This window comes from Grammomys surdaster, unplaced genomic scaffold (genome assembly GCF_004785775.1).
Source record: "Grammomys surdaster isolate TR1022 unplaced genomic scaffold, NIH_TR_1.0 810, whole genome shotgun sequence".
Lineage (NCBI taxonomy): Eukaryota > Metazoa > Chordata > Mammalia > Rodentia > Muridae > Grammomys > Grammomys surdaster.
This window is the reverse complement of record NW_021605229.1, coordinates 475971-488286: the sequence shown is the minus strand read 5'-3', so window position 1 is coordinate 488286 and position 12316 is coordinate 475971. Positions and strand designations below refer to the sequence as shown.

The 12316-nt window shown below is 48.0% G+C and overlaps 1 protein-coding gene and 1 non-coding gene across 3 annotated transcripts in view; both read right to left on the bottom strand.

Moving 5' to 3' along the window:
* Nucleotides 1-286: 286 nt before the first annotated feature.
* Unc93a (unc-93 homolog A) overlaps nt 287-12316 on the bottom strand; it is a 23411-nt gene continuing 11381 nt past the window's right edge. Inside the window, exons 6-10 of one of the 2 annotated variants that reach the window (XM_028782647.1) lie at nt 11664-11789; nt 8580-8797; nt 7146-7281; nt 6477-6608; nt 287-600 (exon numbers count right to left, since the gene is read on the bottom strand). In XM_028782647.1, the coding sequence (XP_028638480.1) occupies nt 335-600; nt 6477-6608; nt 7146-7281; nt 8580-8797; nt 11664-11789 (878 nt within the window). In that variant the 3' untranslated portion in view covers nt 287-334. The remainder of the gene's footprint in view (nt 601-6476; nt 6609-7145; nt 7282-8579; nt 8798-11663; nt 11790-12316) is intronic. The other variant, XM_028782648.1, reaches the window with a different exon arrangement.
* Nucleotides 11419-11580, bottom strand: LOC114634025. The gene has a single exon (XR_003713273.1). It is a non-coding gene; the product is annotated as a U1 spliceosomal RNA (small nuclear RNA).

Here is a 12316-nt window from a genome sequence, read left to right as displayed (position 1 = left end):
CTAGAAAGTGCTTTACTGACTGAGCCATTTTCCCCTCCCCACTACTGAGCTGCGGTTTCCTTTTGGCAGTGTTGTGGACTGACGGTGTGGCCGTGTGCTTGCTAAGCGTGCACATCAGCACTGGGCTATCTTGCCAGCCCTTTGCATATACTTTTGATTTCCATGAGTAGAAAAATAGACTGGAAATTTGTTAAACTGAGGAAAATACATTAAAAAAAAAAACTATAGATGATCTTTAGCATGTCCACATATTGCCGAAACAGTTGTGAAGAATCGAGTCTATCGCTTGAACGCCTCCGCTGACCCAGGCTGGGTTCCCATCACTTGACCACACTCACATTTCTGTTTTCATTTCTTCTTCTTCTACCTGGTTTTTCTCTTCGGCAGCAAGGACCTTGCAAGCGGCCTTGGATTCCAGGTACTCAACAGTCCCGTAACCAACCACGGCTAGACTCAAGACACCCAAGAGAATGTAGAGCTTGGTGCTCACACACAGAAATGAGCTGTATCCAAAGGCAATGACAAACCCTATGGCTTCCCCGAGGCGGTAGTTGGCAAAAGCAGGTTCTTTGTTCTCTTCAAACAGGACACCAAAAAGAGCTGTGGAGGAGAGACCAGAGTGAAATGTTGTGCCAGACCTCAAACAGGGCTGGAGGGATGGCCCTGTGGGTTAAGTGCCTATGGGCAAGCATGAGAACCTGAGTTCAGACTCCCAGTATCCACAGAAAATGCCAGGTACTGGCCTGCATTCCCAGTGCTTCGACAGAAGGGAGAACGTGTAGGGCTTGCTAACCAGCTGACCCAGCTAAATCAAGGAGGGAATCTGTCTCAAAAAATAAGACTGAGAATGACTAAGACAACATTGACTTCTGATGTTCACACACATGCATACACATGTGCATGTGCATACATGTACATATGCATACAGATACCACACAGATATCACAAAAACACATGCACATGTGTACCAGCCATAGATACACAGACATACACAAAGACCTCAAACATGGTCCGTTAGGATCCTGAAGACAGGCTTTGCCTCTGCCAGTTTTCTTGAAAATATCTTGGATGTTTTTCTTGCTAAAAAATAATAAAAGCACAGAATTTTGCTGACGAGCCAGATGGCAGTACGTAGCTCAGGAGGAGATACATGGAAGTCTCAGGGCACTAGCTGCTGGAGGGAGTTGGCCAATCCTCTCTCTAAGGATGAAGAGAAGAGGGCAAAGAGTTGAGTACGTGTTGTTGTGGAGTTTATGACCCTGGGGAAAGACCGCAGACTCAAACCGGTTAAAACCAAAAGATTTACTGATTAGCTGCTAGCTGAATGAGCAATATCTGAGCCAAATTTGAGATTTCCGTTAGAAGGGGATTGAGGGAAGGATTTTTAAAGGGGAAAACCACAAGAAGACCGTCAGTATCTACTCAAAAAAGCAAAATCTGATCTGTTTTGCCAAGTAGTTAAGGCATCACTGTGCAAGTTGGGGTGCAGCTCCTCCCCAGTCCCCAGGGCTAAAGAGGAATCAGTTATATTCATGGAACCTACATTTGTCCACTCAGGTAACGCCATCAACACTTGGGTAGCAGTAGTCCAGTAGGCGATGCCCAACTGCTTAGAAGTGGAGTCAAGGGCACTGGAAAGTTCCCAAACTTCTACTACTAGTTCTGTGACTTCTGTTTTCTAATGTTCTCAGCAGTTTTGAATTTTTAAATTTTAAATTGACACATAGCACATGTCTGTATGCATGTGTGTATGGGTGTGTAGGTATGTGTGTATGTGTATGAATGTGCATGTGTGTGTATATGTGTATATGTGTGTGTGTCTCTGTGTGAATGTGTGTGAGTGTGTCTATGTATATACATGTGTGTGTATATGTGTATATGTGTGTGTGTGTCTGTGTGAATATGTGTGTGAGTGTGTGCATGTGTGTATGTATATACATGTGTGTGTATGTGTGAGTGTGTGAGTGTGTGTGTGTGTGCATGTGTACATGTGTGTGCCATCATTCCTGAAACTTTCTGAGTGGAAGAAGTCTGGCAGTCTGGCAGAGGAAATCTCACCCTAGGGTGAGAGAAGCTGTGCTTATCTTAGTCCCCAGCTTATGGCATTTTTTGTTGGCCACAGCAAACTTAAAACTCACATATCCTTAAAACTCCTTCCTGTGCTGGGACAGGACATTTTTGACAGGTGTGGATGAGAGCTGGGACCCCACTGCATGACATGAATGAGTGGCAGGTGCATCTAGGAAGGACACAACGAGACAGTGACAGACCAGATAATCTTCCACCGTCTGTCTAGGCCCCAGACTGCTGATCTAGCTCCATCCAGCTCCTACCACACAACCCTTCTCACCAGGACCATCCTCAGACCTCCATATTGCCTCTAGAAACCCTGCTTGACTTCCCAGCATGACCCAGGATGAAGGTCTCTAAGATGAGGAACCTGGAATAGAGAACACCAGGAGGGAGGGCCCTGGGGATGGATGACAGGACAGAGTGCTCAGAGTGAAGGATCCTGGGTAGAAAGGTCCAACATAGAGGACTCTGGGCTGGAGGATGCCAGGCTGGGAGAGTAAGAACTCCAGAACTGATAACTATGGAGAGTCAGGGTGATCTATCTGGCAACTGGACCTCACGAAATGGCCCTGTCCCTTCCTCTCTGCCAACACCGACAGTTCCATCAGAAGAAGCCAGGTTACCAGACAGCCAAAGAAGCTAAGGATTTGGATGCATAGCCAGAACTGCCACCTTCCTTTCAGGAATGCCTGTTAATCACCCCTGAGGGAGAGGTATCCAAGCAAGCTAAAATTAGATAGACAAGGGAGGGGAAGTAATATCTATTTGTCTACATTACTAACAAAAACAGGTGTCCACATCAGCAATGTCTAGATGGATGGGTGAGCGGGCAAGCAGGTGACCATCCCTCTAATTAAATACACAGACATGGATGTCAAGTGCAAGGTAGCATCCAACACAGGATCCTACAGCAGGAAATGGAGGCTCGTGGTAAACTGGGGGAATCCCACAATAACTGCCCTTCATGAGCCACAATGAACCCATTTCCTGACAGCAGCCAGCCTTCCCTTGCTATGAAAGAGGCTCAACCATTGGGGGGTGGAGGGGGTATTGGACAGGAGCTCTGCGCAGATTGGTACTGCCTCTGCAGCTTGTCTATAAACATAAACTGTTGTGAGCTAGCCTGTTTGTTTACAAAGAGATTTGTTTTGCTCTCAGCCTCAGCCTGACCTGTCTGCCTCATCTATTCAGGGCACTCAAGGTTGAAGTGACTTAGACACTGATTCTAGCCCTTAGATGAGGTGATTTGAAGGAGCGTACAGGCGTCTCATCTGTTGGAAAAGCAGGTTAAATAAATGGAACACCCAGGAGGAGTCAGACTTCATGCACTTATGAACTTGAAAACAGCTCCTTCGAGCAGCTAACGGGGCAAAGTGTATTTTTAGATGAGACATGCTATGTCTTAAATGCACTGCCATGGCATGTGAGGGTTGCTATAGCAACCGTATCCATCCTCCCTCAGCTGTCAGACTGAATGAGCAGATAGGCAGAGATTCACTGCTAGGAGGCTGAAGAAAATCCTGGCACCCTCGCCCTCGGGGGTACCCAACCCCAGCAAGAGGAGTGAGTGTCAGAGTCCTGTGATAGATTGTCAAACTGAGGGAGGATGAAAAATGACCCAAACAGTGGTGCTGTGAGCTCCATTTAGCTCCATGAATTAGGAGAGACCGTATTACCACATCGGCCCTTCATGTGCTTATGTGCTTATGTGCATGCACATGCAGTCCGAGGCTGGGGAGGACATTGAACATCCCGGTCCAGTAGTCTGAACCTACTCCCTTGAGACGTCATCTCTCACTAGAGCTTGAACTTTCTTTCTGGTTTTCGGCTAGATTGCCTGGCCAGCAAGTCTTAGCAATTCTCCAGCCTCCACTCCCCTTCCCCAGGGCTAGGGTTACAGGGTCTGTCCTGGGGATCTAGACTCAGGTCACATACTGTTCATGCAGCAAGTGGATTTACCCACTATCCCATCTCCCCAGCCTCACACAGCACTGTTCTTGACATGTGGCCAAAGCTACAGGAAACTTTCCATGTTGTAAAGGAACAGACAACCATTTGGATGCCTTCGTGTGGATGTGCTGTGCTGTGGGGACCTGGGCGGAGCCAGCTGCAGGGGCTCAGCTCAGCTCTCAACACCCCTCACTGGGGTGGCTGCAAGCACAGGCTTTCAAAGAAACTGCTTCCTGAGAAACTGGTGTATCCTTTAACAAAAATTACACTCTTACATGGACAAAAAGATTAACATTATCTCAATTTAAATTATCATCCCTTATTCAACAGTCATTGTTCAAGTTACTCACTGGATTTGAGTGTTTATCTCACACACACACACACACACACACACACACACATACAAACAGTCTTGAATAATTTGCAAAGTTTAACAAAGATGCTCTTTGTGAGTATTTCATGCCCATATAAAGAAAGGGAGAGTTTGGGTAGTTATCCGTATATGTCAAAGAGAAAGAGGTCAAAGAGAAATAAAACTGGTTTTTGTTGCAATGATGTTAAGTCTCTGGGGTGCTGGCGTGGGAGATAAAGCAGGCCGTCTTTCCCAGTGCCTTCCCTGTTCCCATAACTACTGCTTCTGCAAATTCAATGAGCTCAGGTTACCAGCATGCAGAAAATGGGAGTCCATGTGTGTTTCAGTGAATTCTGTTAGGCCTGTGCGGGGTTCGATGCAATTTGTCTCTGTTGCTGACAGTATAACGTATCTAAAATTCCTAAGTGATCTGCCATGTCACTAGCTTATAGTTCTGAACTTCCGAGAAAAGCTAAAGTGAGTTTCTCATTACTCAACCTCAACACTACACACACACACACACACACACACACACACACACACACACTGAAGACCCATGCATTCCTGTGAGCAGGAGCCTATCACAGCCCATGACAAGTCTAGCTGTTTGTTCCTAGTTACTGACTTTGGTCAAAAACAACTGGATGCAGGGTGCCATCCACACACAATCTGTCGTTAGGTTCCGTCTCCACTAAAGCCAGCAGTGCTATGGACCCAGCGCAGCCTCTATAACCAGACATTTTAGATTTCCCTACATTTTCATTTTCAGCTCTTGTAAACAGACAGCACGTTGGGGTTACAGCAAGGATGAGCTCTGGGGGATGTAGTCCACCATCTTCAGTAATGTGTAATGGTAACACACAGATATACAAGCAGTGGCCGGACCTCCTGTTCCCAGCAACCCTGGCCTCAAGCTGTTGTAGATTTTTTTTAGCAACTGTCTAAGCCTGAAAGTATCCTGAGCACAGATGGAACAGAGTGAGAAAGGGGTCATTTATGAACCACACCCATCTCAGGGCTCCCTTGGCATCTTCAAGACCTTCCAGACACAGAGCCCTGCCCTACCCGATCCTTAGACACACTCCAGAACCTTGGGTGTTTGTAGAGGACTTGGGGGCAGGAGTACCCAGCTCATTATGTTATTTATAACCAGCACCCAAACACACACCCTGTCACCTGCCCTGAGGTATCATCCACACAGCATCCTGCATCCTTCTCAGCCTTGAAGCCCTCTGACTGCTCCTGGGGTAGAAGAAAGTACCCCCAACAAATCCTGTGCAAATACCCTGGCATTTCCCCAACCTTGTCACACCACTGAGACACCCCCTCCCCACTGACTCTCTTGGAGCCTCCCTGGTTCGGCCCCTGGACCTGGTACTCCCATTCCACAGCCCATTGGACAGCAACATTCCAAAGACATGCACCCTCTTGTGTTTAGCTATACCTCTACTTGCTGGTCCTCTTGACTTCTCGATCATGCATTCTAACTGGGCAAGGTCTCCCTCAAGTGACGTCTACCTCGGCTTCTTCACAGTCATTTCAACTGCCAACCACAAAGGTCAGGGAGTCACACTCCCTGGCTGTTGCTCAGTTGGGGGGGTCATCAGACCATCCCACCTGTCTATCAGGAGCATAAACCACAAGTGCCACAAGTGTCTTTTTCCTCTGCACCCTTTTCTCCATCTTCTATGACCTTGTATCCACAGAACACAGTGGCGTGCACTCTAGTGTCCTGTGGTCCCTATCTGGGTGCTCTGTGGACCCTCTTTGCCATTTCTTCCTCTGGTTCCACATCTGTGCACACCTGTGAGCACTCCGGGGACCACCTTGTGCTGCATGGAGCCCCTGTTCTCACCCAACCCTCCCTTCTCCATCATGCAAGTTCAGAGATAAGAACTCACTTTAGATCCAGAGCAAGATCCTTGAGACCTATTGTATCTCTCACTCCCTGGGCTCCAGACCTGCCTTCTACTGGGGACTTCTACTAGCCATACAAAGAGAGCTTGAATTTCACCCTGGTGGTGGCCTCCTGGCCTTGCTACGCTCAAGGACAGCTGACTAAGAGAGACAGAGGCACTGTTCACCTATGCTGGGCACTTACCATTGTTCTGTGTCTGCCAGACAGCGTCAGCCATTCCCCACAGGCCAGAGAGGATGAAGAAGACAGGCAGCTGGGCCGGGTTCGGTTGCCACAGCAGGAAGACCACAATGCAAGAGAAGTGAATGGCTGCCCCTGGTCAGAGGAGACAAGACAGAAAAGCGGGTGGCTGTTCCTTCTGCTTAAGACGGACCTTGGGAGCCTGGGGTGGGACCCCCCATCCATACCCATGTGCTTTCAGCCTTTCTAACTTTCACACAATGCTCAGAAGCAGGATGATGAGAGAAAACTCTGGTGTGTGAGTATATGACTGACTCTTAGGGAGGCCTCTAGGCTCTGAGGACCCTAGTCCCTGCTGTGTGGCTGGAAGACCCAGAGTTTGTTTCCCTACAGTGTGAGCTAGACTTCTAACCAATATGGAAACACTGAGAGAATACCAGAGAATATCAGAGCAGAGAGATATCTGGATTTGTTCCTTAGGATATGACATCTATGGAAGATCCCTGTGAGAGGAAAGTGGGTACCTCCCTTTGTCGGAGGAAGGCAGGAGATGTCAGGGCACAGGGAGAACAGCGGGTAGGCAGGAAAGCATGCCCATAGGGCTTCCCTTTTTGAGGCTCCTCTACAGCCCTCTCTGCCCCATGTTTGTGTGAGCTGACTGTGTCTACTTACCCAACACATAGAGTGCGGCCCTTCCCGTGTGCTTGGAGAGCTTCCCGTACAGCGGGGAGCACAGTGCAGTCATGGCCGAGAAGCAAATCATCACATAGCCCACAAAGTGGATACCCAGGGCACAGGTCACATAAGACTAGAGGGAAGCAGAGAGTTCAATTAGCTGTGCTTATAGGCTCACTGTGGTTCCAGTCTGATGCTGCCATGTGACACCTGACATGCAGATGTGGCTCACAACCTGTATTTACACTGCCATGTGGGAGATGGTCTGGTTGGACCAGAATAGACAGGCATCTGGGAAAACCCCTTCCTAGACATTCTTTGCCACAGGTGTGGTACACACGCTATTTTACACAGAGTTAACAAGAACATTGACAGATATGATTACTTCCTATCAGGCCTAAGGGCAGGTGAAGGAGATGGAGCATCCATAGATGGCAGGGAGGCCACTGGGCAGCCTCAACACTCGGCCTCCACTACTGGGTAAATAGAGGACACAGCTCTTTAGTTGCTAACCTTCTTTAATAAAGACAGAAGACCGATCCCCTTCTCCAGTAAAAAAAGAGTGGTGTTGCTTGGTAAAACCAGGACACTTAAATATTGCACGAGGCACACCTGTCCGGAGATAGTTGCAGTTTATGAAAATGCAGGTTAGGTTGGGTGGGTACTAACTGTCCTATTCTGGAGCACTACCCTTACCTAAGAGTGGGGACAAGGTACTTCCTAGTGTGAAGAGGAGGCAAAGCTTGGGGGTAGCATGGGGGATCCCAGCCTTGCTCTGACTCCTGCATCTTCCCTAAGTGACCCGGAAAGAGCCGGGGCTCCCTGGGACAGGTGGCTCCCTCCATCCTGCAGCATGAGGGTTCCTCAGAACAACAGAACCTGGGGACAGGCTCCTATAGGAAACAGTAGTTGTGATTGTGTCTGCCACTAGGAGTGGTCCACTCTATGTGTCCTTACTGCCTGTGCTGGCCCAGGTGAGGTGTCTTCTGTAAGTACAGAAAAGCCAGGTAGGGCATGAGCAAGAAAGCAGCAGGCCACATGGGTTTCTAGACTGGAATATATGGTATGAATGCTGGCGTGGGGAATTCCAACACTACTCGTAGATTTAACTCCTTCACCTATGTTTAACAGTCATGAGAATACAGGGGAGACCCCAAGTTAGCAGGACAGACATGGGTGCAATACACAGCTAGTCATAGCTACCTTCTACCAGCTCTGTTCTTTCTAGGGAAGACAGCTGGCTAGCAGGAAGTCCTCCCTTCAGAAAAGAAGTCAGGGATGGACGTCTCGAATCATAGATTCAGCTACTGTAGGACTAGGAAAACCATGAATTTGAATCCACTCAGAGACCCTGGGCCATTGATGCTGGGACACCCTTAAGTTCCTTTATGTAGAGCCCAGGTGCAGAGTATGGGCGCTGGGCTTCTCTACCTTGGTGTATTCTCCAGAGAGGAACCCTTGTTGGAACCCACTGTACAGTGGCAGGAACATCAGGAAGCACAAACGCTTGTCTCTAAACAGCATGAAGGTTGACAGTAATGTGGACCAGAGAGGTGGTGGTCTGGAATTTGTCTCTCCTTCATTCTGTACTTTATCTTCCATGGACTCGAGAAATACAGCTACCAGCAGGATGGCCAGGACACCACTGCCTAGAAGGACACACGGATGGCTGTCAGGATACCTGGATCACACGTGCTCCACCCCTCCCCATCTCCACAGACAGCTAGCTATTGGGTAACTAGTGACAAGTTGCTCTTGATCACATGTGTGTTAGGTCTACAGTTGACTTGAGATCTGCTTTCATTTGAAGCCTACCACAGCGGGTCAGCATTGCCATTACTCACAGAGGAAGAGCATGCTTTTAAAGGAAGGAAAAACAAAAGTCCCCCAAGACAGATGATGAGAGGAAAACAGAGCTTTGCGTCAGTCAAAGAGGGATACAGAAATCTATTCATGCATTAAACACCCTGAAGACCCTGGCGAACATGTGCCGTCTGCAGGCAGACCTCGGAGAGAGAGATGTACTCTGTGGAACAGTAAACAGAGGGCACCAGAGCTCCTAGGACCTTTCGTTGCATTTGTACTTTGAACCATGTAAATAGGTTATCTGTTGGGAGTGGGGAACAAAACAAGAACCTTAAAGTATTCATTTCACCCTGAACATTCTGTACATCTATAACCGAAACGCAAAGAGCCAATAAATCTGTCTTCACTCTCTGCCCACCTTACTTTTCCAGTCAGCTCCATGCCCCTGCACAGGAAACAGATATCCGTGTGGGTGTCGTGACTCATACCAAGGACCCTCTGGCCCCTAGTGATGAGAGGTGCCTTTTGTGACATCTTTTGAACACTGATATTCTTCTTTCTGACAAGGGCAGTTCCCCAGGGATAGAGGTGTCCAAACTCCTGGTGTGAGATTCACTCTGGGAGTATGGGTCAGACTCACCCGAGGTATGTGCTTGTTCCCTTTTGCTCCCGGTAACAACAGCTTACTCCTGGCACTCGTAAAAATGATACGACTTTATCTTGTCTGTCTTACTAATACATTTTCCCATCGCAGCCACAGGCTCTTCTGTGGACACTGACATAGGTTGGCTACGTCATCATTCTCCAGCCTTACTGAGCCGTGGGATCTATGAAGCCACCTCTCCTGCCTAATGTTTGCAGAGATGGTCTACCCAATCTCAGAACCCATCACAGAAACCGCCTCATTAATAACACACTTACACCTAGAAACATCCAGATCCCTTCAAAGCTTTCTGTAACTCAGCCGCTTTCCCTCCTGACTACACAGCATGCCCTCTAATGTCACTTACTGAACTATTTCAGTGGTGCTGATTAGGTGCCAAGGAGGCTGGACAGCTCCCGACATGGGCATTCTTCAGTCACCCTTTAAATGAACAGGTGTCTGGGCATGGGAAACACCCTGTGCTTTTCTAACCATCCAGATGTTGTGCGGGTAAAGTTTAGAAAACATGTGTCTCTTCTCCACTGATGGTGGGAAGATCCTTCTCTGTGGCCTACCTTGCAGCCAGAGACTTCAAGTTTGGAGTGGCATAGAAAATGCCATCTCTAACAAGAAATAGTGAGAGCCTGCGAGTGACAGGGTCGTGGACTCAGAAGCCACATCCTCTACTCAGAAGTGGTTGTAACTAATGCCAGTGGTTCGAGACCTTCCAAGGCATGAGCTGGTGTCATGGAACCGAGACACTGAATTCTAAAGACAAACTGTGAGAGACTTCATTATGAGTGCAATGCTTTGGGACCCTAGGCTCCAGGGATGCCACCATGGCCATTATAGCCCATTTTTTCAATCTTTTCTTATTTGTGCTTTAAAAAAGAGTCATAGAAGATCTCCAGGTATCAGAATAAGATGATGTCTCCACCCGGTTTGGGCATGGTCTCCTTACCTAAACCACTTGACCTGCTATGTAGGCAACAGGATTCTCCAGGCAGCCAGATTTACCCAGTGTATAAATAATGTGTGTGGACAGAGGCTGTTACCAGAGGATGTACCAGAAAGAGGGGGCTGTGGGCCTGTGGGTAACCCCACTGTGGAGGCACCTCAAGGCCACAAGTGAGGAGCCCTAGAATTGCAAACAATACACCTGCCTGTGGCCTGTGCTTCCTCGAGAGCCAGGAATGGACACTTAACAGTCTGCGGGACAAGACACCCTTAACAGCCTTTTATAGATATAATATAGAGCTAAAGTTCTATTGAAAAGACCATATTCATTTATCAATGCTATTTGTGGCTTTCCACCCACCACAAAGACAATAGTGAGTGACACATGTGACCCTGTGATGCCCAAAGCCTGAATTATCTATTGCCCCAGTTGTACAGCACTGCCATTTCACACGACCCAGTTCTCATGACTGACTAAGAATGGTGGAGAGCAGACAGGAACACCTGTTTAGCCCAGTAGTTTCCAAAGGTGTCTGGCTCCTCACTACAGAAAAGGGGCTGGGGTAGATATTGAGAAATCACAAGCCAGGACCTCTTGCTGTCATTGCCGCAATGTAAACAGGATCTCTGCTAAGCACATGCATAGACTGCGAGTGATCAAAGAAGGTAGAAACACAGAAGCCATTTGTGACCCCCACCTCCCACCTCCCTCTCACTCTTCTGCTTCATCCTCATCCTAAAACACTGCACCCCTATACTGCATGGGGTTTTGTTGGACAGCACTGGCCACTGACTTCACTGTCAGAGATCAGCACCCAAGACTGGCCCAGTTCTATAACTGGCAGGGCTTTTGCTTTATTTATTAAAGGGCAAGCACAAACATAGCCTCCCACTATCGCAAATTATATAGTGCGTTCTGCACATTTGGGGGAATCACAGAGGCTGACACACCCACAGTGCAATGAGAAACCATTGTCCTGGGAAACTGGCTTCGCGATCATGGCGTCTCTCGTTCCAGGTAAGGGTGGCAGGGGTTTCTATGGAGAACGTTGGTTAATGGGATAGAAAAGGACCTTCACCACAGTAAGAGGCTGAGCGTGTGTACATACTGGTGTAGATGCCCAGCAGTGTGTAGATCAGTTGCTGGGAGGGGTTATGGGTGCTGTTGGTGGCCACGGGACCCATCTGGCAGTCTTTGGCTCCACAGGACACAAGCTGTTCCTCAGGGATGGCCTCTATGAAGTTGAGATCAAGAAGATGAGGTAAGAATTCTAAAGACCTAAGGCCGAAATCGGCGGTGAAAGTATGGTTCCCTGTGGCAGCTGATATCATGATTTTTTTTTTTTTTTCAGAAAATGAATGCTAGCTCCTCTATGTGTTAGAGAAACAACGTGTGTGGGGCTGGAGAGATGGCTCGGTCGCCATGAGCTGCTCTCGCAGAGGATTGGCTCCCTACATCCACACGAGCACACAGCTGTCTCTAACTGCAGTTCCAGAGACTCTCATGCCTGCTTTGGAATCTGAAGGCACTAAATGCACATGGTGCACAGACATGCGTGCAGGAAAAACACCCGTACCCATAAAATAAATCATTCATATATATGTGTATATGTACATATGTATATATGTGTGTACACATATGTACGTATGCATATATATGAATAGTTGGTCCAGTGATATATACATGCCTAACATCTCTCTCTCCTCTCTCTCTCTTTCCTCTCTCTCTCTCTCTCTCTCTCTCTCTCTCTCTCTCTCTCTC